The sequence below is a fragment of the Uranotaenia lowii genome, chromosome 1, assembly GCF_029784155.1.
Source record: "Uranotaenia lowii strain MFRU-FL chromosome 1, ASM2978415v1, whole genome shotgun sequence".
Lineage (NCBI taxonomy): Eukaryota > Metazoa > Arthropoda > Insecta > Diptera > Culicidae > Uranotaenia > Uranotaenia lowii.
The window spans coordinates 3,760,221-3,785,220 of NC_073691.1; the positions used below are offsets into that span (position 1 = coordinate 3,760,221).

General features: G+C 35.0%; 3 protein-coding genes across 3 annotated transcripts in view; 2 read left to right on the forward strand and 1 right to left on the reverse strand.

Annotated features, from left to right (window-relative positions):
* Positions 1-25,000, forward strand: part of LOC129742682 (E3 ubiquitin-protein ligase Ubr3-like) — a 103,822-nt gene that overhangs the window by 24,401 nt on the left and 54,421 nt on the right. The window lies entirely within an intron of this gene.
* LOC129738485 (uncharacterized) lies at positions 9,391-15,593 on the reverse strand. Its single transcript, XM_055729705.1, has 3 exons — positions 15,139-15,593; positions 9,849-10,193; positions 9,391-9,780 (listed from the first exon to the last, which is right to left on the reverse strand). Exons 2-3 carry the CDS (start codon positions 10,134-10,136, stop codon positions 9,406-9,408), a joined length of 663 nt encoding a protein of 220 aa, XP_055585680.1. The 5' UTR covers positions 10,137-10,193; positions 15,139-15,593; the 3' UTR covers positions 9,391-9,405.
* LOC129742666 (E3 ubiquitin-protein ligase Ubr3-like) lies at positions 20,156-24,996 on the forward strand (the record flags this gene model as incomplete). Its single annotated transcript, XM_055734597.1, has 1 exon — positions 20,156-24,996. A coding segment is annotated over exon 1 (2,832 nt), but the record flags the coding sequence as incomplete, so codon positions are not given.

Consider the following 25,000-nt stretch of genomic DNA (forward strand, 5'->3'; position numbering starts at 1 on the left):
GCGGCAGCACTACCTATGCTTTGTTTTGTATATACAGACAGAAAGGCAGATAGATGAGTCTGCCTGAGATGACTCCGAGATCAACTTTCTTGTGTTCGAAACAAGAGAAAAACAAACTTGAAGAATAAAAAACGCGAAGATGCGACCACTGGCTGATTAGTTTCTGTTTGTGTGAACCGGTTGCGATCGAGCTGATGAAAAGTTTTCAAATCGTGGCCTTGAAATTATCGGTTTAATGTTGATAGTTGTTGACCACATAACACTACTAGGCGACCGTCAGAATCTTCCCAAACGGACAGACAATGTTCTACCACCTAAAAAGCAAACGAATCCCAGTCATTCTAGAGTCGTTTTTCTATCTCCCAACATCTGATGTAACGATCTTATATTAGCACGATGTTTGATAAGCACTTTAAACAAGGCGGAGCACCACCTCATTACGCCACAACTTATTAACCGCGTCGTACACTCGCAGTCCCAGTTTCAATGAACGACGCGCAGAGGCTTTTCGCCGACGATCACATTTGCATCACCTACTAAACTCACTCCGGTCGGTGAAAGATGCTTAACTATTCGAAGTCTTACTTTCACAAATATTTAACCGATTCTTAATGCTTACGGATGTTGAAAAAGAGTATCTCGAGTTGGCTGGGACAACCCACCAAAAATAAATGAAACAAACGAATAAACGTTCACACGTTCGATCCACTTGAAATTCGCACGGGTAATGAATGGAAAAAACTCCGGGTCCTACGTTCGGCTGGCTACAAACGAGCCCAACCAGTTTTGGTGAGGGGTTCTCTTTTGAGGGAGGTTCACTCTCACCCGTCGTACGTAGTTCATTGATTCGGGTTGTTCTCTCCTCATCATTTTATATTTTACTCTTTCCACCGAACCAGAGCAATAGTTTTATTACCTGGACCTGGACCTGAATAAAACTGCAGTGCATGTGGACGGACGTGGGTTGGTAGTTCGCTCGGTCGGTGGTTTCATTCTTAACTTTTCCGGTCGTGGTATGAATTCGATTCTGGTGACTGAACGAGAAAGGTCATCTCGAGAGATGCGAGCGGTTGAAACCACCTTCTCTCTGCTGCTTGTCAAGTCAAGCCCGTCAAGTACACGGAAAATAATAAAAAGGTAAAATTTACCGAGTTAGCAAAGGTGAACGCTCGTGAAAGCCAAAAAGGTAACTTCTACCTCTTCGAGGTGAAACTCACCTCACAGTGAGGTAAAATTTACCTGAATCGAGGTTTGAAAAAAGGTACAATTCACCGAGAAAAAAGGTGAATCCAAAAAAGGTTAATCTTACCTCGTAGCGAGGTGAATTGAGCTCGATAAAAAAGTATAATTCACCTAGAAAAAAAGGTAAATCCAAATAAGGTAAAACTTACCTCGTAGCGAGGTGTAATTGACCTGGATTGAGCCAAACAAAACGGTACAATTCTTCTAAAAAAAAGTAACTATTCGCCGAACCCGTTCATTGAGGTTAAGCTGTTTTGTCATTCTAGGAACAAGTTTTGCTTTGTGCCTAATATGTGAAAATCGGAATAGAATGGTAAGTGTTCTTAAATATCATTTAGTTCTGCTGGTTCTCGTCATAATACTATTGATTTTGTTTCAGATCGGCCCATAGAGCTTTGAGGTGTATTCCACGTCATCCTCCAGCCGGAAAAGCCGAACCTGACCGGATTAGTCGAACGGAGGAGGCCATGAATGTACGCAACGCAGGTGGATTCAGCGGCCATAGCGGCTCAGAAGAACGCGAAGCCGAATTACCAGTCCCTATTTATCTCCAATAAATATCATTTTTAAAAGAATTTTGTATTTTTTTAATTCTTATTGAAGAAAACAATCAAACCAACCAGCATTTACCTTTTAAATCAGTAAATGGGAAAACCGTATTATTTACTATTTTGCTAGGTGAATGCGAAAAAGGTAAAATTTACCTTTTTGCTAGGTAAATTAAAAAAAGGTAAAATTTACCTTTTTGCTAGGTGAATGAAAAAAATTTACCTCGAAAGAGGGGTGGAAAAAATTCACCTCGCAAAAAGGTAAATTTTACCTTTTTTTTATTTTCCGTGTAGTAGAGAAACTTCGCTTTGAAAGAGCGAGTATGTAGTTTGGATTCAACAGTGACTAGCGACATCTGTGAGTCAGGTGCACGAATTACAATCAAAGTTGAACGCAGTGATGTGAATCACAATTTAATAGGCTTAATTGATAACTATTATTTATGTTTGGAGCATGACTCATGGCCAGTGGTAAATCTTCGGGGTCAACAATGTTTGAAATTTGTAAATAGCACATGTTAAGTCAATTAGTTGGTTTAGTCAACTATTTATTAACTTTTCTCTTAGTTTGGGTTTCTTTATCTGGAGTACATTGAAATAAAATTAAAAAAAAAGATGCCGATAAGTGTACCCAAAAAGTAGACAGAAAAAACAATGGAAAATGAAAAAAAAAAATGAATAGAAGGCACCGTGCAAATATTACGTAACGCAATTTTCGATAATTTTTAACACTCCCACCCCCCTACGTAAAACATTAAGATCAGATTTTCAAACCGAAATTTTCAAAGCGTAACAAGTCAAAAATCGCAGAATTGGTTTTATTACAAATTATAAATAACCGTTATAAAGAAATTAAAAGGAAAATTGAAAACCAAAACGATGAAGAAAACATTGAAATTGACCCAGAGAAACAACAACAAAAAATAAAAAAAAAACACAAAAAAATAATTTAAAAAAAACAAAAATATTAATAATTACAAAAAAAATAGAAAAATTACAAAACAAAATAAAACAAAAAAGAGGAAAAAAACAAAAAAAAAAACAAAAAAACATTAAAAATAAAAAAGAAATTTAAAAAAATAAAAGCAAAATTGAAAAAAAAAAATCAAAAAAATTGGAAAAATCAATAAGAAATTTAAAAAAAAAGGAATTGAAAAAAAAAAAATTAAAACAAAATTGAAAAAAAAAATTATTTAAAATAAAAATGAAAAAAACAAACAAAATAAAAAATGAAAATTATAAAAATTGAAAAAAAAAATTAAAACATGAAAAAGGAAAAAAAATTAATAAAAAAATACGAAAAAGGAAAAAAAAATAATAATAAAAAATATGAAAAAGGTAAAAAAATAAAAAAAAAATAAAAAAAAAAATAAAAAAAAAATAAAAAAAAATAAAAAAAAAATAAAAAAAAAATAAAAAAAAAATAAAAAAAAAAATAAAAAAAAAATAAAAAAAAAAATAAAAAAAAAATAAAAAAAAAAATAAAAAAAAAATAAAAAAAAATAATAAAAAAAAATAAAATAAAAAATAAAAAAAAAAAATAAAAAAAAAAATAAAAAATAATAAAAAAATAAAAAAAAATTAAAAATAATAAAAAAATAATAAAAAAAATAAAAAATAATAAAAAAAAATAAAATATAATAAAAAAAATAAAAAATAATAAAAAAATAAAAAATAATAAAAAAAATAAAAAATAATAATAAAAAACAATAAGAAATAAAATAAAAAAAATAAAAAAAAAATAAAAAAAAATAAAAAAAAATAATAAAAAATAAAAGAAATAATAAAAAAAAAAATAAAAGAAATAATTAAAAAAATAATAATCAAAAATAATAGAAAATAGAAAAAAAAATTAATAAAAAAATTAAAAAATAAAAAATTAAAAATTAAAAAATAATAAAAATTACAAAATAAAAAATGAAACATCTATATATATAAAAATGAATGTTTGTCTGTCTGTCTGTTCCCTATAGACGCGGAAACTACTGAAACTTGGCATCTAAGGGTTTTTGGGGCCGGAGATGGTTTCTATAATAGTTACAAACCGCTCCGACTTAAGGGAGGGGTGGCTCCCATACTAAATTTGTAGTTTTTCGATACAAATTAAAGTCATGACATCCATTTTCTTGAGTTTTTTTTCCTTTGGGCTGTTTGTTTTTCGTCTCCATGGTCGAGGCGTCGCGAGCCAACGTCGCAAAAGAATAGTGATCATGGCATAGCATACTGATCAGTGGGAATATTTTGGCGCGTATTTCTCAACCAAGTATATTTTCAATGCAAGGGTTGGCCATATGAAGCCTTGATGTGATTTTTTTTTCTACTTGATTCCTAGCTCATTTGTACAGCACATGGTTATGAATGACGCCTAGATGAGACCCAGATTGAAATTTTGCCGATCGAAAAGAATATATACATTTTTTGCCAAAATCTGAAATTGAAAAGGCATGGCATTCATTATTAGAGATTTTCTTCTTTTCGAGGGGTTTGTTTTTCGTCTCTATGGTCGAGCAAACGTTGTCGCAAGTGGATAGTAACCAAAACATACTGTTCATTGATCACTGGAACAATTTATCTATCAGGCGCCTGTTTCTCAATCAAGTACCTATATTTCTTATGCACGTGGGGGCGATATGCAACCTAGATGTGTTTTTTCTTGCTTAATTGTGCACAGCACGTGGAAATCAATGACGCTTAGATGTGACACGGATTGGTATTTTATCAATCTACACAAAACCAATTGAAAGATTTGCAAAAATACTTCCATATTTAATTCGTGTAGGTAGCATTTGTTATCTAAAAAATATAAATTTAGTTCTGATGCTAATGAAATTATGCTATGACACTTTGCCGACGATTGAAAAAAATACAAAAAATAAAGAATTTACATACAATTTTTTAACCCATTTCGCCTACAAGGTTATTTTTGAATCATATTGATAACAGAAATATGAATAAGATGTTTTCTACAGAGGTAGATCGGAAACATTTTGTTGAACATGTCAAAATATACTTAACTGAAGTTTTATCAAGCCACTTTTGATTTGCTTCTTTTTTGAAAAGTGAGACTTGGGTACTGATATACAACTGAAAGCAAAATTTTTATGAGAAATTTTTAGTATATCCTTAAAGTGTTAAAAACAATACTCCCTCCTGTCAACTTACACGGTTGGGCAAAGGCAAAAGTTGAACTTTTAAGAAATTCATCTTCAAAATTGTTAAATATGTTGGAAAGACCAGAATTTGTATTCCGAATATTGAAACTGAAGCGGATATTTAAAACTCTTAAATGTTTTTGTAAATGAAGGTCATTTGCTTTAAACAGCATTCGTTAAAAGTGGAGTAACAAACATAAATTTATACTGCAGGAATACTGCAGATATATCAATGAAACTTGATAAAACATATAAACAGAAATACGTATTAAATCAATTTTAAAGCCATTACTCTGACGCATCTGAAAATAAGCTTTGCTTTTCCACTTGCCCCAACATACGGGACAAATGTTAACTTAGAAATATGTTTTTGCCAACATTTTTGAATATTTGACTTGCAAAGAGAAAACAAAAAACGCTCAAAATTTATTTAGTGATGCTACTGATATTTTTTTAAGATACTTATATTTTTTGCTTTAAGAAAATTATTAAACAAAGAAATTTGCACTGTATAAAATCGATAATTTTCATACCATGACAAGTGCTGTTTGGGAAAAATTCAAGCTGTAATGTCTCATGTCCACGAGTTTGGTATTTTTTAACATAATTTTGGCGCAAAAAGGGCGAGGATGGCAATCATTTTCATCATTTTTTATTTCAAATTTCTGTAGCTAATTTTTTCAACTCCAAAAAATATACCATCTAAAGCTCATCAGGAGCTGAAAGTGAAGAAGTGAAGAAATTTACGTAAACTTGAGCAGGGTAAATCAGCCTACCTTCTGCAGTGGGGGACAAAATTGGAAAAGATTGGGGAGCTCCCATGTAAGTTTAAGATAAAGAGCTTTTCAAAGAAAGGACCATATTTTATAAGAGGGTTTTTTTGCGTACGGGTATTTGGCATAAGTCAAAAATAGATGTGACAAATGATTTTATGAAAGTTCGTAACTTCCCACTTTGCGAAATAAGGTGGAAAATCCATAAATTTTAACATTATTTAAGTCATTATGAAGCTTTAAAAACAGAGTACAAATTTCAGAACATGAAAAAAAAATTTAGAGATTAAGTTTCAGTTAATTATACATATATACCATTTTAGAATTGCAATTCGGAACTCCAGCTGCAGCTCTCATTTCAAAGTTGTTGAATTTTAACTATGAGATTTGATTTTAAAAAATGCTTACAAAAATCTAAATTTCAATAAATTTTTACAAATTACATTTATTTTTGGAAGGTGTAGCAAAGCACACCGGGTCAGCTAGTAAATAATAAAACATAAATAATAAAAAAATAAAAAAAATAATAAAAAAAATAAAAAAAATAATAAAAAAATAAAAAAAATAATAAAAAAATAAAAAAAATAATAAAAAAAGAATAAAAAAAAATGAATAAAAAAAAATCTATAAAAAAATGAATAAAAATTATTTTTTTTTAAATTATATAAAAATTAATTTTTTTTTTAAATAATAAAAAAAATTAAAAAAGTTAAAAAAAATAATAAAAAGATTGAAAAAATTAAAAAAATAACAACTAAAAAAATTAAAAATTAAATAAAAAAAAATTATGAAAAAAAAATTTTAATGAAAAAAATATAAAAAAATATTCAAAAATACTACAAAAATAAAAAAAAAATATTAAAAAAATATAAAAAAATTTAAAAAAAAGTCATAAAAAAAATTAAAAAAATCATAAAAAATTAATAAAAAAATTATTAAAAATATGAAAAAATTATTAAAAATATGAAAAAAAAACATTATTAAAAAAATTCTAAAAAAATTAAAAAAAAATCATAAAAAATAAAAAATATAATAAAAAATAAAAAAAAATAATAAAAAATAAAAAAAAATAATAAAAAATAAAAAAAATAATAAAAAATAAAAAAAATATTTATTAAATAAAAATAAAAAAAAATAATAAAAAAAAATAATAAAAAAAATAATAAAAAAAATAATAAAAAAAATAATAAAAAAAATAATAAAAAAAAATAATAAAAAAAAATAATAAAAAAAAATAATAAAAAAAATAATAAAAAAAATAATAAAAAAAATAATAAAAAAAATAATAAAAAAAATAATAAAAAAAATAATAAAAAAAATAATAAAAAAAATAATAAAAAAAATAATAAAAAAAATAATAAAAAAAATAATAAAAAAAATAATAAAAAAATAAAAAAAATTAAAAAAAAAGGAAAAAAATAAAAAAAATTAAAAAAATTACTTAAAAAAATAAAAAAAAATATAAAAAAATAAAAAAAAATTATAAAAAATAATAAAATAATAAAAAAAACAAATACAAACAAAACACTTAAAATTAAAAAAAAAACCCACTGAATAATGATGAAGAATGACAAAATCAGTGAATAAGATAAAAAACAAAAAGCTTATAAACAAAACCAGAACAGTGCAAAATGCATCAAAAACATGAGAAAAAATAATAAAACAATTCTAAAAATGGTCGGAAATTGACTAAAAATAACGTTTATGATAATAAAAATAGTTATTTTGTAAAAAAAAATTTAACAAAAAACTGTTCGATTTTGGCAACACAAAATGTTCGGGCATATTGCCAAAAACGAACGTCTATATTTAAAAATTAAAATTGAAAACATAAAAGAATTAAAAATGAAAAAAAAAATGGACAATTAAAAAAAAATGAAATAAAAAAAAAATTAAAATGAACAAAAAATGGAAAATAAAAAAAAATTTGAAAAATAAACATTGAATTCAGGCCCCTTTAATATTTGGCAAAACGTTCGAAAATTTTATGTTGCCAAAATTTAACCGTGCCAAAATCTAACGGTTTTTTCCATCAACTTTTCTCTTACCTATGGATGAAAATAAACCATTGTTATTTTTGATAACTCAGCTTTTCATCATTTTTTGATAATTGTTAGCAATTTTCTGATATTTTTCATTATGTTTTTGACACATTTTGAACTTTTTTTTGTTGAGTTTAGATTTTCTGTTATTTCTATCATTTTTGTTTTTTGGCATTTTCCTTATTTTTTTGTATACTTTTTATCATTTTTTTCTTGTTTGTATGTAACTATAATATAAAAAGAAATTGAAAAAAAAATTACAAAAAAAATATTTAAAAAAAATAATAAAAATTGTTAAAAAAAATGAAAACTAAAAAAATGATCACATTTTTATATGTGATGAAAGAAATTAGAGAAACATGAACTATCAAAGAACGAAAGAACATAAGCCGTAAATATCATGAAAATTTCGAAAAAGATACAACGGCTCACCGACAGGACTTGAACCTGCAATCTCCGCTTCGGTACAACGGCGCGTTAGCCAATTCCACCACGGTGAACGTTCACCGTGGTGGAATTGGCTAACGCGCCGTTGTACCGAAGCGGAGATTGCAGGTTCAAGTCCTGTCGGTGAGCCGTTGTATCTTTTTCGAAATGTTCATGATATTTACGGCTTATGTTCTTTCGTTCTTTGATAGTTCATGTTTCTCTAATTTCTTTCATCACATATAAAAATGTGATCATTTTCAGGTACAAAGATGTACCAAGCGATTTCATAACATCAGTATTGATTAAAAAAATGAGCAATTAAATAAAACTTAAAAAAAGAATAACGAATACGGAAAATCAAAAGTATGGAAACGAAAAAAAAGATTTATAAAACTGAAATATCAAACGAAAAATCACAAGAAATATTACAGAATATTAAAAATGAAGTTAATTAAAGGAAATGAAATTTATTTAAAAATTCGTTATTGTTATTTTGAGTTTATATCCTTTGGCCTTGCAAGCTCCGAGTAGGGTTTATCAATTTTGAGCATCTTAATTTGGTGCATACTTCATACTTTTCTGATTCAATGGAAATTGCCACTTCGAAAAATGAAGCAATATAGGATAGTTTCTAGGATTTTGGATTCTTGGATCCGGACTGGAAATAATTTCGTGAAAACGAAAACAAAATTTCGAAAATTTCAATTTCAACTTCACAGTTTTTTTTTTAAATCTGAATGAAGACTTTCTCAAATCTAAATCCGTCCATTCTAACTACTTTCATGCTTCCTTTTCAAAATTGCTACGGTCATCCATTTCTAAACAAACCTGTTTACCAAACTTTATCTATGTGTAAACTTTTCAAAACCAAATAGGCTACGTTTCTTATTCATTTTCGCCACAGCTCTCTTCTGGATACCATTGAGTTATCGAATTTCTCCCTTTTTTCCCAGCTCCGATTCTGTTGGTGGTTAGAATACCAACAAATGGGCCCACGGTAGGGTCCTTATCAGTTATGGATCTAGTGGCACATGATGATACTTTGCATATACTATAAAAGGAAGGACATAACACGAGCAAAATTGGCTTCTAAACAATTTTGTTTTCAATTTCAGTTGGAGTTTGTTCAAACATGTTTACAGAATCCGTTCTTTCCTGGACGTTCGCTAGGGAAATAACTAAAGACCGTTTTACATTTCCACCTCTGAAGATTTCAACATCAAATGATCCTGTATGTTTGCGTTTCTTTCAAAAAAATGAACAGGAGAATACTTACATAGGTGGCGCGCATTAACAGCTCCAGAAGACCGGCCTCTCGGAAGGGCAGATCCTTCGAGCCAGCCACCAGCAAATTGATGCGGGCCAACAGTTCCGGAACGCTGCTTGCGTCCTGTGCCACCGTACTGCGGGCGAAATCTTCCAACGTAAGCCGCTCGACCTTCTCGTCCGATTCCAGGTACGATCGCATCAGCTGCTCCCGGTGGCTAAGCCGATTCATGAGATCGGCCAGCTCCTGCATAAAATTCTCCACCTTCGATTCAAACGCCAGCTGACGGATCAGCATGCCCATCGTAACCTCTGCGTTGTTGATGATCTATCCAGGGATGAAAAAATAAACTTGGAATGGAATGGCTGCTTATAATAATCTTATGGGGGACAAACCTGATTCTCACTAGCCTGGATCTGCTGGCTCAATTCGTACATTCGTTTGAGGATTTTTTCATCCTTGTTCCGTTTGAAGGGCAGATGAACGTCGCCGACCTCCTCGATGATGTCCCACGTTTCCAGGATGCTGGAGACGACTTCCTTGGTGAGATGGACCACCTGAATGACACCGGCAGCCGTAAGGGCTTCGGTCCGAACCAGGCGAGGTGGGCTAACGACGAGGACCAGCAGAAGCCAGGTGGCCAGCACCGGCAGCCATGAGTATTTTGGTAGCGGTAGTTTCATCGTTGATTCGCGGTCAGTCGTCAAGTCTTAATTGGGCAGTAGGTTCCTAAATACAGTCTGTAGAGAGAAAAAAGAAAGAAGGTCTTAGAATAATGAGACAATGATCAAGATTTCCCAGCTGGATTACATATCCGACTTGAAACAAAACCGGCGGCAGCCGGCCTATGAAAATACTTTCATCGACTCTACCGTGTGCGTTCAATTGTACCCATTCAGTTTAATTTAAGCCCCGGTTCCCGGGAAGAAAGCATACGGATGGGTGCCGCAGATTATCATCGGGTGCAGTCGCTACTCGCCGCTTGTTTTGTGGTTTATGAATACGACAACGTGTTTGTAATCAATTGGGCGACGAAGACGACGTGCCTCCCTAGCAGCCCCAGCGTAGAATCGCAAGCGCAACGAGACAGACAATCGATGTGATTATGTGAATGCGCTGCGCTGCGGCATCGCAACCGCTTTACTTTTTTGTTTTGCTCTATCATTTCGTCATGAGAAGAAGAATAACGGAAGGGCGGGAGATGCATTTCCCTGTAATTGGCGGTTATGGTTGAGGTAGAGGTGATAATTCTGAATCGAATCACTGCTTCCTCCTGCTCTGATGATGCGTGCCGCCACTGGAGGATTAACATTTCTATAGCTTTCTGATTGAAAGATTAGGTAACTTTTCAACGTTTCCGCAATATTCTTGGTTGTATCAAGTTGGAACAGTGAAAGTTGGTTTTGAAAGGTTTGAATATCTTATTTTAATTTTTTTCATTCAAATGAGTGAATCGTGCCTTCACATAATTCATAAGCACAAAGTTAAATGTGCTTTATTACCAGTTTAAGCCTTTTAAAGACGTCAGCAACTATTCTCGTGGACTAGTTGGGATCTTCGGCTTACAAACAAGCAAACATTGAAATCATCCGAGTGATTAGATAAATATTTAGAGCAACTAAGTGTTACTGTTAGTCACAAATTGGAGAATAATTGGCTGGAAAATTATATTTTCGTAAAAAAAACTGCATAAACAAAAACAACATTGTGTTCTAAAATTAAGGGATATTTTTCGTAACATTTCTATTAACATTTGAAAACATCTTTTCTCGTATTACCCCGCAGAAGTAATCTTGATCAATTTTTTTTAGAAAGAGCAGTTTTACAATCAATTGAACAGCGTGGTTGAGAAAATTCCGAAGGGTGACATGCAAATCCACTTAGGCGACTTCAACGTAAAAATTGGCTCCGACAATCAAGACCTTGAGCGCATGATGGGGCGCCATGGTGATTTAGGACAGATGAACGAAAATGGAGAACTGTTGGTAGAATTTTGTGGCAACAACAACATGATGATCGGTAGATTGCTCTTCCTCCATGGACCAGCATTTAAGGTCACATGTTTATTCCAAGACATCTGTATCAGACGAAAATGGAAAAGGAGCCTTCTTGATGTTCGCAACAAACGAAGCGCCGACATTGCATCTGACCATCACCTCGTCCTTGGTGAGATACAACTGAGAGCTGCGCGTGTCCAACGGTGCGAAAATAAAGTCGGATGTTGATACGACGTCCGCCGGCTGGAGAATCCAGAGATGAGAAGGTCTTACGTTGAGCAGCTTGAATTCCGAGCCTCGGAACTGCGGATAGACGGAACAGCCGAAGAAAAGTGGTGTGGAGTCAAGAATGCATTCACCACGACTAGCCATGGTACTCTTGGTAAAGTTTGTGGAAGATGTGATTGGATGTCGGATGAAATTTGGAGGATTGTCGATGATCTGAGAAAGGCGGAAGTCGGAATTGAGCAGGCAGTTAAACGAGCTTGTAGGCGAGACAAGAGAGCCTGGACAAACTCCTTAGCCGAAGAGGGAGAAAGAGTCGCCACCAATGGTGATGTCCGATTACCTTATGACATTTACGCCTTAGAGGCGCAAGGACTAATGCTAGAATGCCGCTGAAAGCAGGTCAGCTGTTGATAGACAGAACAGATCAGCTCAATTGTTGGACTGAGAATTTTGAACAAATCTTCCGAGTCACAAATAGCGATGGCCAATAGAACCCGCAGTTCGAAGCGCCAACAGTGAGTCGCATTAATGGTGTCAATTCGGAAGCGCCCTCGCTGGCTGAAATAGAAGCGGCAATCAAGGACATGCAATCCAACAAAGCGCCTGGAATCGATTGCGTTCCTGCTGAAATGCTGGAAGCCGACTCTGCTATGTCAGCACAAATCTTGTATCGCCTTTTCGCTGACATTTGGGATACTGCAACATACCCGGCCGACTTGATTGGATGCAGGGTATCCTTGTGAAGGTCCCTTAAAAAGGGGACTTGACTGAGTGTGGTAACTGGCGTGGCATAACGTTGATCTGTACAACCCTCAAAGTACTCTGCAAAGTGATCCTGAGAAGATCAGAAGAAAATTGACGCTACACTTCGACGGCAACAAGCTGGATTCCGATCCGGACGATCTAGGTGGACAGCATCACAATGCTACGAATAAAACTGTGTTACAAATCAACAAATTTTAGGACTCTCTTCTGCTGGTGATCGTGGATTTTGAAAAACCATTCGGCTGACTGAACCATGGAAACATTTGGGCTGCTCTTAGACGTGGAGGGGTCCCAGAGACTCTATTCCATCACATCGAAGCACAATGCGAGACATTTTCGTGCAAGGTCTTGCAGGACGGTGTTTTGTCTGATCCAATACCGGTAACAGTTGGAGTTAGATAAGGATGTATTTAATCTCCGCTGCTTATTTTCATCGTAATGATTGAGATCTTCACTGGATCGATTGAGTAGACCAAACCGAGGATTATCGGGAAATCCTTCAACAATTGAGCAACTAAACGACCTTGACCTGGCAGATGATATTGTTTCGCTCGCCTAAAGACAACCGGTTATGCAGAGCAAGCTCGACGACCTCACCGAAAGCTCCAAAGCAGCAGATCTCAAAGTCAATGTCAGAAAGACCAAGTCGATGGAGATCAATACAGAAAAACTCTCCAATTTCATGGTAGCTGGGCAACAAATTGAGAAAGTAAAGTGCATCCAGCTTCTTGGTAGCCAGATTACGCCTGATGGTGGTACCAAGAAAGAAATCCGAACCTGGATCGGAAAAGCCCGATTAGCGTTTGCGAGTCTCCGAAACATTAGGCGCTGTCGTCAGATATACCCACGATCGAAAATCTGAATTCAATCTTCAACTCAAACGTCAAATCCGTATTGTTGTGTTTGTGAATCGCTGCCTGCGGAATATCATCCGCGCTTGGCGGATTTCAAGCATGGAACTACATCGCCGGTGTCATCAAAGGATGCTAGAAATCGAGATTTGGGAACATAAGTGGAGATGGATTGGACACACTCTGCGAAGAGATGGAAACGAGATTTGCAGAGAGGCGCTTGACTGGAATCCAGATAGGCATCGAAGAAAAATGCAGGCCCACAATCTCGTTGCGGCATTATCTTTTACCCACTGAATTCCGACGAACGAAGTTGACGAACACCTTGTCTGCCAGCCAGTGTGGATCGCCTCCGGATCGCCAGCCTATGCGTCGGACAATCGGCGGCGAATCCTTATGTATGGGCTTTGATGAGTAGTCCAGAATTTTTCAACACCCAAGGTACGCGGAAGTTCAAAATGGGTACCAAATGGATCCTGCAAGTTCAGTTACTGTTAAAGAAGAAGCAAGTTGATTGCCAATCAATGTGACAAAGGCACATAAAACGCAATAATGTTGTTGGCTATCGGCTGTTTTGAACATTTTAAGTTCGTCTGGTGGTCGGAATAATATACAAAGGTCCAACGGGAAGATTCCTCGGGATTTTTGTTGTTGTTTATCTTTTAGGGCTTAATCCCGGATTCCTCCACAAAGTTCCGTTGACAGTTTTGAAAAAAATAATTTGAAATGTTCTTATATTTTAAAATAATTCCATTTTGAATTTCTCAAAATAATTGTGTGGATTAATTTTGGTTGTTTTTTCTCTCTCTCTGTGTTGTCGGTTTAAACTGTTAGTCACACCCATAATTCAATGAATGTAAGAGTTGAGCATGTTATAGAAAGTTGTAGATCGATGAAGCTTTCTAGTGGAACGCCTCAATTCTCTGGAAACCGTAACCGGAGGTAGAAGATGGGTAAAATATTGGTCGACAAACAGCCGACACAAACTCTGTTCCTTAAGATGATGATGATAAATGTGTTTGACCGTTTGCCGATGCCAAGTTCCAGGAAAAGTATCGGAACAACGAAAACGAATCTAGTTCTGGTCATGCTTTGCCACTGATATGCGGAAATGTGGGTAGAACTGCATGCAGCCATCATCCGCTAACTAGCTGAACCATGCTGTTGGTAACGCTAATACCAGTTTTTTCGATGGTTAAAGCTTTACCGCCATCGGCAATTGTCGAACGTAATCAATTGCTTCCCCGTTCCAGAAGGGCAGGCGCCATGAAAACGGTGCGCGACTAAAGTTTATTGAGTTTGTGTATCGCCCTCCGGCTCTCCGAATTTTAAGTTGTAACGTTTTGGAAATTCCAAAGTTTTTGAACTCAATGAATGAAAGTGCTTTCGATAGTCGCTTTCTACTTCAGAGTTAAGGTTAAAAATTCAGATTAAAAATTCAAGATCAGAGTCCTCAGCTACCGAATTATAATCTACGAACAGCGCGTTTGCTGGACAACTAGCGAATTCATTCGCAATCATACGCCACAAATGGAGAAGCGGTTCACCCTTCTTCTCCGGTGTGCAAATTATTCAATTTTGCTTCAACTATACGACCACCACATATATCATACTTAACGAGAGTGCGATTTTGCTGGGTAGGTAAATAAATTTTGAAGCGAGATAAAACCAAGACTGGTCGTCGTCTGCCGTCGTTGCACCACTTTTCTTTTTGTTTGATATCTTAGCAGAAAATCTGTTCAAAATGAATCATGCTGGTCCAGAGTTGATTCACCAGCAAAAGATATTTTGTTACTACATATATGTAATTTGAAAAATTAACGGTTCAAAGTGTGACACTCTACCTTTTAATTAATCGTTGATGGCATCTGTAATTCATTCGCGCTTGTTTCACGATTTAGTTTACGCGCTAAGGTCACAGCATTCGGCTTAAAGTTTGTATCCGCTTAAGGGGGGTCCCTCGGTTGTCAGCAATTTTTCGCACTCTACCCCCACTTTTAAACCACAACACGACTCACTAGTTTCTACCACTCTAAAAAAGGGTGCACGTGCACCGAGCCCGACCGTCGGCTACGGTTACGACTTTTCAAAACCGAACCGTCCCGGACCGCGATCGTCAACGTTCTGAACTCCCGGACGGAACCTTTTCCCGCTCTACTTAACTTGACTGACTGTTCTTTCTTTCCTAATTTAGAAAGAAAGCACAACATGTAGTAGAGTCTATTCAGCAGAGTTCTCTGTGGAGCAGTTCCACATCAGTCTGGCACAAACCACACTGCCCGCATGCTCTCTGGAACTACTGGAACTGGAGTGGATCGATCATCGGTACCTTCCTACTTAGCCATGGCGGCACCAATACATCTATACACCGAATAATTTATTAGACGACCGGACAAACTATGAAGGCGTAAAAACGATCATAATGTACACGCTTTTCAAAGTTATGCTTCTCAATGGTCAGCGTACTCTAATTTGAACTGGTAGCTCGCTCTCTAAGCCTGTTGGTACAACTACAAATACGTTCGTGGGCGCGATCAACGACATGAAAAAAAAAAAACAACGGGGGGTGCTCTTTGTTTTGTAGTTTGTTTGGCCCCACGAATGATTCATTCATCCATTTCTTACTCTCCTTCTTCATGGTGAGTAGTTCCTTTGGAAATGGTTCGAAACCGCGATCATCTTTCAGCAATTTCCACCGAGATCGGGTTCATCGTCGATCCTCGGAGCAATATGATAACTCGAATGCCATTCCATATTAAAGTTTAACTATTCGTAACAGGCCACTATCAGAAATGACTTATGCTGATTATTGCCTGCTTGCTCACCACTTAGCGAGTGATTCAACTTATCGCGTCGAAACGTCCTCCGTCGTATGGAAATTTGAAATTGGGTGGAAAAACCGGCCAAATTTTCAAGGCCGGAAAAAAATAAACAGAAAGTAGAAAAAAATAAAAAAAAGTAGAAAAAAATAAAAAAAAAGTAGAAAAAATATGAAATATAGAAAAGAATTAGAAAATTTAGAAAAAAAAAAATTAAAACATAAGAACATAAGATAAATCGAAAATAAATGAAAATTAAGAGAATAAAAAAATAAAAAATTAAAAAACTAAAAAACTAAAAAAATAAAAAAATTGAAAAACTAAAAAAATAAAAAAAAACAAAAAAATAAAAAAAAACCAAAAAAAATAAAAAAAAAACAAAAAAATAGAAAAAAAACCAAAAAAATAAAAAAAAAAACAAAAAAATAAAAAAAAACAAAAAAATAAAAAAAAAACAAAAAAAATAAAAAAAAACAAAAAAATAAAAAAAAAACCAAAAAAATAAAAAAAAAACAAAAAAATAAAAAAAAACCAAAAAAATAAAAAAAAAAACCAAAAGAATAAAAAAAAAACCAAAAAAATAAAAAAAAAACCAAAAAAATAAAAAAAAACCAAAAAAATAAAAAAAAACCAAAAAAATAAAAAAAAACCAAAAAAATAAAAAAAAACCAAAAAAAATAAAAAAAAAACCAAAAAAATTAAAAAAAAAAACAAAAAATAAAAAAAAACATAAAAATAAAAAAAACATAAAAATAAAAAAATATTCAATCAAACAATTTAAAAATATTTATAAAAAAATTAAAAAATAAAAAAAAAAATAAAAAAAGTGAAAGAAAATCAACTACAAAAATATAAATAAAATGAAATTAAAAAAAAAAAATTGATTATAAAATTTATAAAAAAAATTAAGATAACATTAAAGAAATATTTTTTTCTTATAGTTACCTTAAAGAAATAATCAATTAAAAATTTTAAAATAAAATTTAAAAAAATACAAAAAATATATTTTTTTTTTATAAAAATACGAAAGAAAATATGTAAAAAAAAATTCACTAATCACTTATCACTAATCGTACTTCCATAGCCAGAAGAAAAAAAAATTAAAACTAATAAGAAAAATAAAGTACATATACATACATATACATACCCCGTTCGTTTTTAGCCAGGTCTCGGCAACGATACAGGATTTGTCTATGTATCGTGTGACCAACACCTTTTAACTAAGTGTTGGTGAATCTCGTTTTTAAGCTTTTTTTCCTCAGATTTAAGCTTTTTTTGCCTTGAGAGCATAGGAGATGAAAGCTCAAATCTGAAGAAAAAAGCTTAAATCTGTCAAAAAAAGGGGAAATTTGAGGGGAAATCTGAGAGATGTGCTCCATACGGTTTGTATAGCATTGCCAGGATGTGTTTTTAGCAACATTGCACATGTGCCAAAATCGAACGGTTTTCAGAAACAAAATTACAATTAAGACAAACACCATAAATTCGTACATATAAATGTTCTGAAGTGGTGATAAAATGCGACAATTAAAACATTTTTTTTAAATTTATAAAGTACTCAAAAATGACAAAAAGATGAAAAATTCAAAATGTTAAAAAACACATTCAAACAAAAGATTGAAAATGACAAACAATTACTAAAAAATGATGAAGAACGATAAAAACAGCAAATATGACAAATGAAAACAAACATTATAAATAAAACATGAAAAGCGCAAAATGCATAGAAATCATGATGACAAAAAATAAAAACTGACTACAAATGGTCGGAAATTGACCAAAAATAATGTGTTTGATAATAAAAAAAGTTATTTTGTAAAAATAACTGAAAAAAGTTGAGAAAAAAAACCGTTCGTTTTTGGCAACATTCGATTTTGGCAACACAAAATGTACGGGCGTCTGTATATGTTATAAAAAATAAATAACTAGAGAATTAAAAAATTTTTTAAATAATTCAAAAATAATTAAGGAGATGTTAAAAAAAATTAATGAATAAATAATAAAAAAAAAACAGACCCCTTTCGTTTTTGGCAACATTCAATTTTGGCCAAAATCGAACTGTTTTTAGAAACAACTTTACCTTTTAGTTTTCGTTATAACAGGACCAATTTAATTTACACAAAAACCATAAATACGTTTTTCTGTTCTGAAATGCTGATTAGACTGGCCCAAGACGAAAAAAATCCTTATATTCCACGCGGCACCCCCTAGGTTGGTGCTTTTAGGTGAAAAAATGACTTTCTGAAAGTTTCAGGTCATTTGGCTGAAGCACGAGCTGGCGCAAAGGACTTAAAATTTGTATGTATGAAAAATCGACATACTTTCACTCGTTGTGCTCTAAAATATGTTACCAGTATGCTAGAAAGCTAAATTTCAGGAATTGTTGGTCATACAATGACAAACAAGTTTGTAGAAGATTGTGAAGCGATACGAGCTGCCTGTTTTGAGTTATTCGCAATTTAATGTGTGATTAAATAATGTAATATAAACGTCAAAATTTTTGAAGAAAGTTCATTTAAACCAAAACTATTTTTTCTAATCACAAAACAACGCAGCCGTTCATAGTTTTCAAATCTTTCTTTCAACTTTTTCAAAGATATCTTTTATGAAATAAGCTACAACTTTGCCGAGGACATAAACTTTCTGTCTGTTATTCTCATTGTGTAACAATGCGATCAAGTTAGTACTAATAATCCATTTATACACCGTTCACGATATATCGATGAAAGCGAAAAAAATCACACATTCAATTGCAAATAACTCATAACAGTCAACTCGTATCGCGTCACAATCTTCTAAAAACTTGTTTGTCATTATTTGAACAACAATTCCTGAAATTCTGAGCTTTCTAGCACACTAGAGACATATTTTAGAACACAAAGAGTGAAAGTATGTCGATTTTTCATACATTTTGCCGAAAATATCCATACAAATTTCAAGCCCTTTGCGCCAGCTCGTGCTTCTGCCAAATGACCTGAAACTTTCAGAAAGTCATTTTTGGACCTAAATGCACCAATCTATGGGGTGCCGCCTTGAAAAAAATGTTGTAAAAATTATCCCATACGAATTTGGGCCAGTCTAATGCTGATAAAATCAAACAACAAAAGCAAAAGTTTTTTTTTTAATTTATAAAGTACTCAAAAATAACAAAAAGGTGAAAAATTCAAAAAGTTGAAAAATAAATTCAAATGAAAGACTGAAAATGAAAAAAAAAATAATAAAAATGAGGAAATAGCAAATATGACCAATGTAAACAAACATTATAAAAAAAACAAGAAAAGTGCAAAAGAATCAAAAACATGATGAAAAAAAATGACTACAAATGGCCGGAAATTGACTAAAAATAACTTTCTAATAATAATAGTTATTTTATAAAAATATCTCAAAAAAGTAGAGAAAAAAAACCGTTTGATTTGTCAACATTCGAACGGAGTCTGATTATACTATATAAAAAAATTGAAAAAATTGTAAAAAAATTCAAAGAATTTTTTTTCAAGTTAGATTCGGTTAGAGTTTGTTGTAAATAATTTAAAACTGTATTTCCAAGATACATAACTCTGTTTTTTTTTTAACGGAAATAGTAAAATTGCACTTCAAAACGCATTTAAATTTTATCATGTTATCAAAAAAAAATATTTTAAAATTTTTAAGTTATGATGTTCAACATGAAAAATAGTAAATATGCTTTGAATGGTGTCTTAAAGTACCGTCTGCATCACGGGATATTCTGCAAAAAATACCATTGTAAAGCCCAAGTTATGATGCAACTTTCATCTTAGGTCTCCAAAGTGGGCTAACAACTCCTTTAAGAGTTATAAAAGAATCTCTTTTTATTGCATCGCAAACAAACACGGAAAATAAAAAAAAGGTAAAATTTACCTTTTTGCGAGGTGAATTTTTTCCACCCCTCTTTCGAGGTAAATTTTACCTTTTTTCATTCTAGCAAAAGGGTAAATTATACCTTTTTTCAATTCATCTAGCAAAAAGGTATATTTTACCTTTTTCGCATTCATCTAGCAAAATAGTAAATAATGCCGTTTTCCCATTCACTGATTTCAAAGGTAAATGCTGGTTGGTTTGATTGGTTTCTTCAATAAGAATTAAAAAAATACAAAATTCTATCAAAAATTATATTTATTGGAGATAAATAGGGACTGGTAATTCGGCTTCGCGTTCTTCCGCCATGGCCGCTGAATACTCCTGCGTTGCGTACATTCATGACCTCCTCTGTTCGGCTAATCCGGTCAGCTTCGGCTTTTCCGGCTGGAGGATGACGTGGAATACACCTATAAGCTCTATGGGTCGATCTGAAACAAAAGCAATGTATTATGACGAGAACCAGCACAACAAAATGATATCTAAGAAAACACTTACCATTCTATTCCAATTTGCACATATTATGCACAAAGCAAAACTTGTTCCTGAATGACAAAACAGCTTAACCTCAATAAACGGGTTCGGCGAATAGTCACTTTTTTTTCGAGAAGAATTTTACCGTTTTGTTTAGCTCAATCCAGGTCAACTTCACCTCGCTACGAAGTAAGTTTTACCTTATTTGGTTTTACCTTTTTTTTCTAGGTGAATTATACTTTTTTATTCAGCTCAATTCAGGTGAACTTCATCTCGCTACGAGGTAAGATTTACCTTTTTTGAATTCACCTTTTTCCTCGGTGAATTGTACCTTTTTTCCAACCTCGATTCAGGTAAATTTCACCTCGCTGTGAGGTGAGTTTCACCTCGAAGAGGTAGAAGCTACCTTTTTGGCTTTCACGAACGTTTACCTTGGCTATCTCGGTAAATTTTACCTTTTTATTATTTTCCGTGAACGATGGCCAGGTAATATAAAAATCCCCTTATCTATTATCTACTTATTTTGCTTGGTTTGCTTGGTTTGAATTTTGAATAGGGCGAATGCGCCAAATGTAAACAAATGGAGTTATCAGCTGGGTGTTAAAATACGTTCGGAGACCTACATTTTGAGTGTACAACGTTAACCGAAGACTATTTCGTCTTCGAGAAATTATGAAAACAAAATAAAATTTTTGCTGGGAGCTTACGGAGCTGTCATACTTCGAACACGTTTATCTAGAAACAGTGATATTGGCGCATTCGCCGTATTCAAAATTCGATACCGATATATTCTGGAAATAACTATATAGGTTATATAGGTGCATTTTGTAAATCGACCCAAAAACAACTACTCTGTGCAAAATTTTAGAAAATCAGGAATATATTATTTTTAACATTGATGCCAAATGAATGAAAACTGCATAAAAAAAAATCTGGTGTGATTTCGATTTTTTTTTTTTTTGGACAGAAATTGACTTTCTATGTGTAATCTAGTCGTTCTACGGAAAACCGGCGGTTGTCTGGACCAATTAAAAAAATGTAGGTATGCTCGGTTTTCGAAACTTGATCATGAATTTTATTTTCATTTATCCATTGCCACTTTAATGTATATGCGTCGTTCTTGATCCATGTTCACGTGACCGTCAATCAGTCTGGTAAATGATCTGGAAAAGTGTCAGAGTTAGCGATTCATGGGTTTACTTTCATCTGATTATCGCATTGTTTAATTTTAAATTTAAATATCCAACAACAAAACATAAGTGATTATCTAGAATAGCGGACAAGATGATTTCAAGTCTTTCACAAAGAAAATTAAAAGCGAAAGACGTTTCAGAGATAATTGTTCGAAAGACATAAATTAAAACTGCCAAATGGCAATAAGTTTCTTCAAAAAGCTTTTAATTCAGACAATTTTTGAACAGGATCTTTAAACAATTCTTACTAGAGTTGTTTTGTGATTCATGCATTCGCAAAAGATAATAACGAAATTATCTTCGGAAAAATTCTTCCTTTTTTCAACTTTTCCTCTATCGGCCGAAAATTTCAACTGCCTCACATGTCTCATAAATTTTACTGGTTGTTTTTATCTGTTCAAAACTCTAAAAATTCATTTTCTTTTCCCGTTTCTTCCAACAGAGTCTGTTCTACGAAATCCTGTCGGGGATTTGGGTGCGCAACGGGCTGCAAATCAAGGGCCAGGCGATGACCTACCTGCAGGCCAACTTCTGCAACTCGATGGTCGACATGGATCTGTTCTTCCTGCAGATCTGCGCCACCCAGCTACCGGCCAATGCCTTCATCAGCGATTGTATTGCGATTTTCGGCGTTTCGGAGTGGTTGGGGATGGGGGTGTTGAGTGCTCCTCAGGAGATGGAGCAGGATTCGATGCTGGAGGGGTTGTTAACGTTTTTGGCGACGCTGATCACATCGAGGGTGAATCTGGGCAATGATGAGACGACGCAGTGTATCATTGAGATTGGGGCGCTGTTGGCGACGGGGGACAAGACCCACAGTCAGTTGCTAGAACTGATGCCGGAGCGAAGTTTGAATGCACATACGAGAAATTTCGAGAAGTTTTTGAAGGAGCTGTCGGTGTACAGGTCACCTCCAGTGGGGTCCGAGAACTTGGAACAGGGACTGTTTATGCCGCTGGGGGAGGTGTGGGAGAAGTATTACGATCCGTTGCATGTGCTGCTGAGGGCGGTTCATCGACGGGATTTCCAGAACTCGATGGATCGGTTTAGCGGGTATGTGAAGAGTGTGAGTAAAATGCCGAAAAGTGGTAGCTTGTGGCCGCCGTTCCGTTTGCCCAGTTCGTGTGGAAAGTTTTACAGCGATCCGAAGAGTATTTTGACGTCCAGGGTTTTGCATGCCATGCTGTTGGCGATATTTTATCGAGCTGTTCATACGCATAGCGCATCAGAGCATATGCTGGCGTTGGCGGTGTTTTTGCTGGAGATGGCTGTGAGTAATTGTGAGACAAATAGGGACAGTGGGACGGAGCTGGAATCAGGCAGTGGGCGGCGGACTTCTCTGGAAAGCAGGGAATCGATCCCGGAGCTGTTGAACTGCTATCCTAGCAATTGTCTAGTAGATAACTTGAAGATGACTATTAGTAAGATTTCGTTGCTGCCGGGAGAGCCGCAGGTTAGTCCGGCAGCCTATCATCAGGGACAAGATCCGGAAACTCCGACGTTCGACAGTGACGTTGAATGGGAACTTTCCGAGAGTGAAACGCTGCCAATGTTGGTGGGCAGTGTGCACAATGAGTACGGGCAACATTTGGGCAACAGTGGAAACGAGGTTGCGATTCCACAGGATTTGTCAGTTGTGAGGGGGAATTCTCTTGCAAGACGGGTAGATGATGACGATGACGAAGACATGGCGGAGGATGGCATTCAGTCACTTCCGCCTATTACTCAACGACAGGCACTGACGTTGCCGGAGTATCATAACAATAACAATAATAACGAGAGCAGCGGTGACATAGCGATGAGTGGAAGCCACAGATCACTTTCACTACCAGGGCCACCTTCCCCCGGATCGGGGACGGTAACGATTCCTCGGGTAACTAGTGAAATTTACAACGAAAGTAGTATGGAGTTAGTAATTAGGCATGATTTCTCGATGGGTCCGACCGGAAACCATCTGCATAATCACCAGAATTCAATGGCTGTGAGTGAAACGAGCAGAACCATTACCCCCGATACGACGATGTTTTCCTCGCCGGTGCCAGCCAGTGCTGGCCTAATGCTTCCGTTCAATCGTGTTCAACCGGTTACAGTTCCTACCCGTCCTTCGTTGCCTGCTCCGGTCAATTCTACGACGACTGTGGCCAATATGGCACCGAATGCTGCAGCCACTCTTTCCGGCGGAGGCTCGTTGGCCGGCGCACAGTTGATGCATCAGATTCCAATGGCTCACGGAGGCAGCGGATCTGGTGGCAGTGGTGCAGGAGCAGGTGCTGCGAGTCGCCAGAGACACAAACGGCGGAACATCGAAGGACCGGAGGGTGCGAATCATAGCCATGAACCCCACACGGTGGTCATCGAGGAGAGCATATTGTCGCTGCTGTTGAAACTTCACTCGCAGCTTAGCGGTGCTCTGGATAGTTTTTCTCTGGAGGATGACACTAGCGATGAGGAGGAGGAGGATGAGGGAATGGATCAGGATGGAGATTGTTCTACTAGTCAGCAGCAGCAGCGTATCAAGGTGTCCGAATCGCGAATCGGTGATGGGCCATACTTTATTGGGAACCTGTTGAGAAGGATAGCTCGCTTGGATGGGACTTGTGCGCGGAGGATTAACGAAATTCGACACACCCTGTGGCCAAACCAAAGAGAACGTCAAGCGGAACAAAAAGCGCGTGAGGCTAAGGAACGGGAGGAGCGAAGCAAGCGGGCCAAGGAGCGGCAGAAAAAACTGATGGAAGAGTTTGCTAGTCGACAGAAGGCATTTATGGAGCAGGCCGCAGCTTCCAATATGGACTGTTTTGAAGGCGATGAAGATGAGGAGGAAGAGATGATCGAAATGGCTCGCGAAAAAGAGTACGACTGTATCATTTGTAATACAACTGGTCCCAGTACGGAGTCCAATCCGATGGGACTGGTCGTTTTGGTCGAGTCCAGTAGCATTGTGGGGCATAGACGGAAGGAAGCCGATAGGTGTCCATTGCCGCTGAACGACGAGGACAAATCTCGATTGGAGAAGAATATCAAAATGGCTACGGAGTTCAACAAGCGAGTCGAACAGCTGCAGTGGAAGTTTGGGACTTCCTCCTGGTTCCTATCCCATAACATTGGCTGGGAAGGTGGTGTCCACGTGCAATCGTGTGGGCATCATGTACATCTAACGTGTCAGGATTCCTATCTCAAATCGTTGCATACATCAACTCGACCTCAAAACCTCAACGTGGAACGAGGCGAATTCTTCTGTCCGGTGTGTAGGCAGTTGGCCAATTCCGTGCTTCCACTGAGTCCTGCATTGGATCGGCCAACGCCACTGATCCGTGCTCCCCCGCCACCATACGCATCTCTAG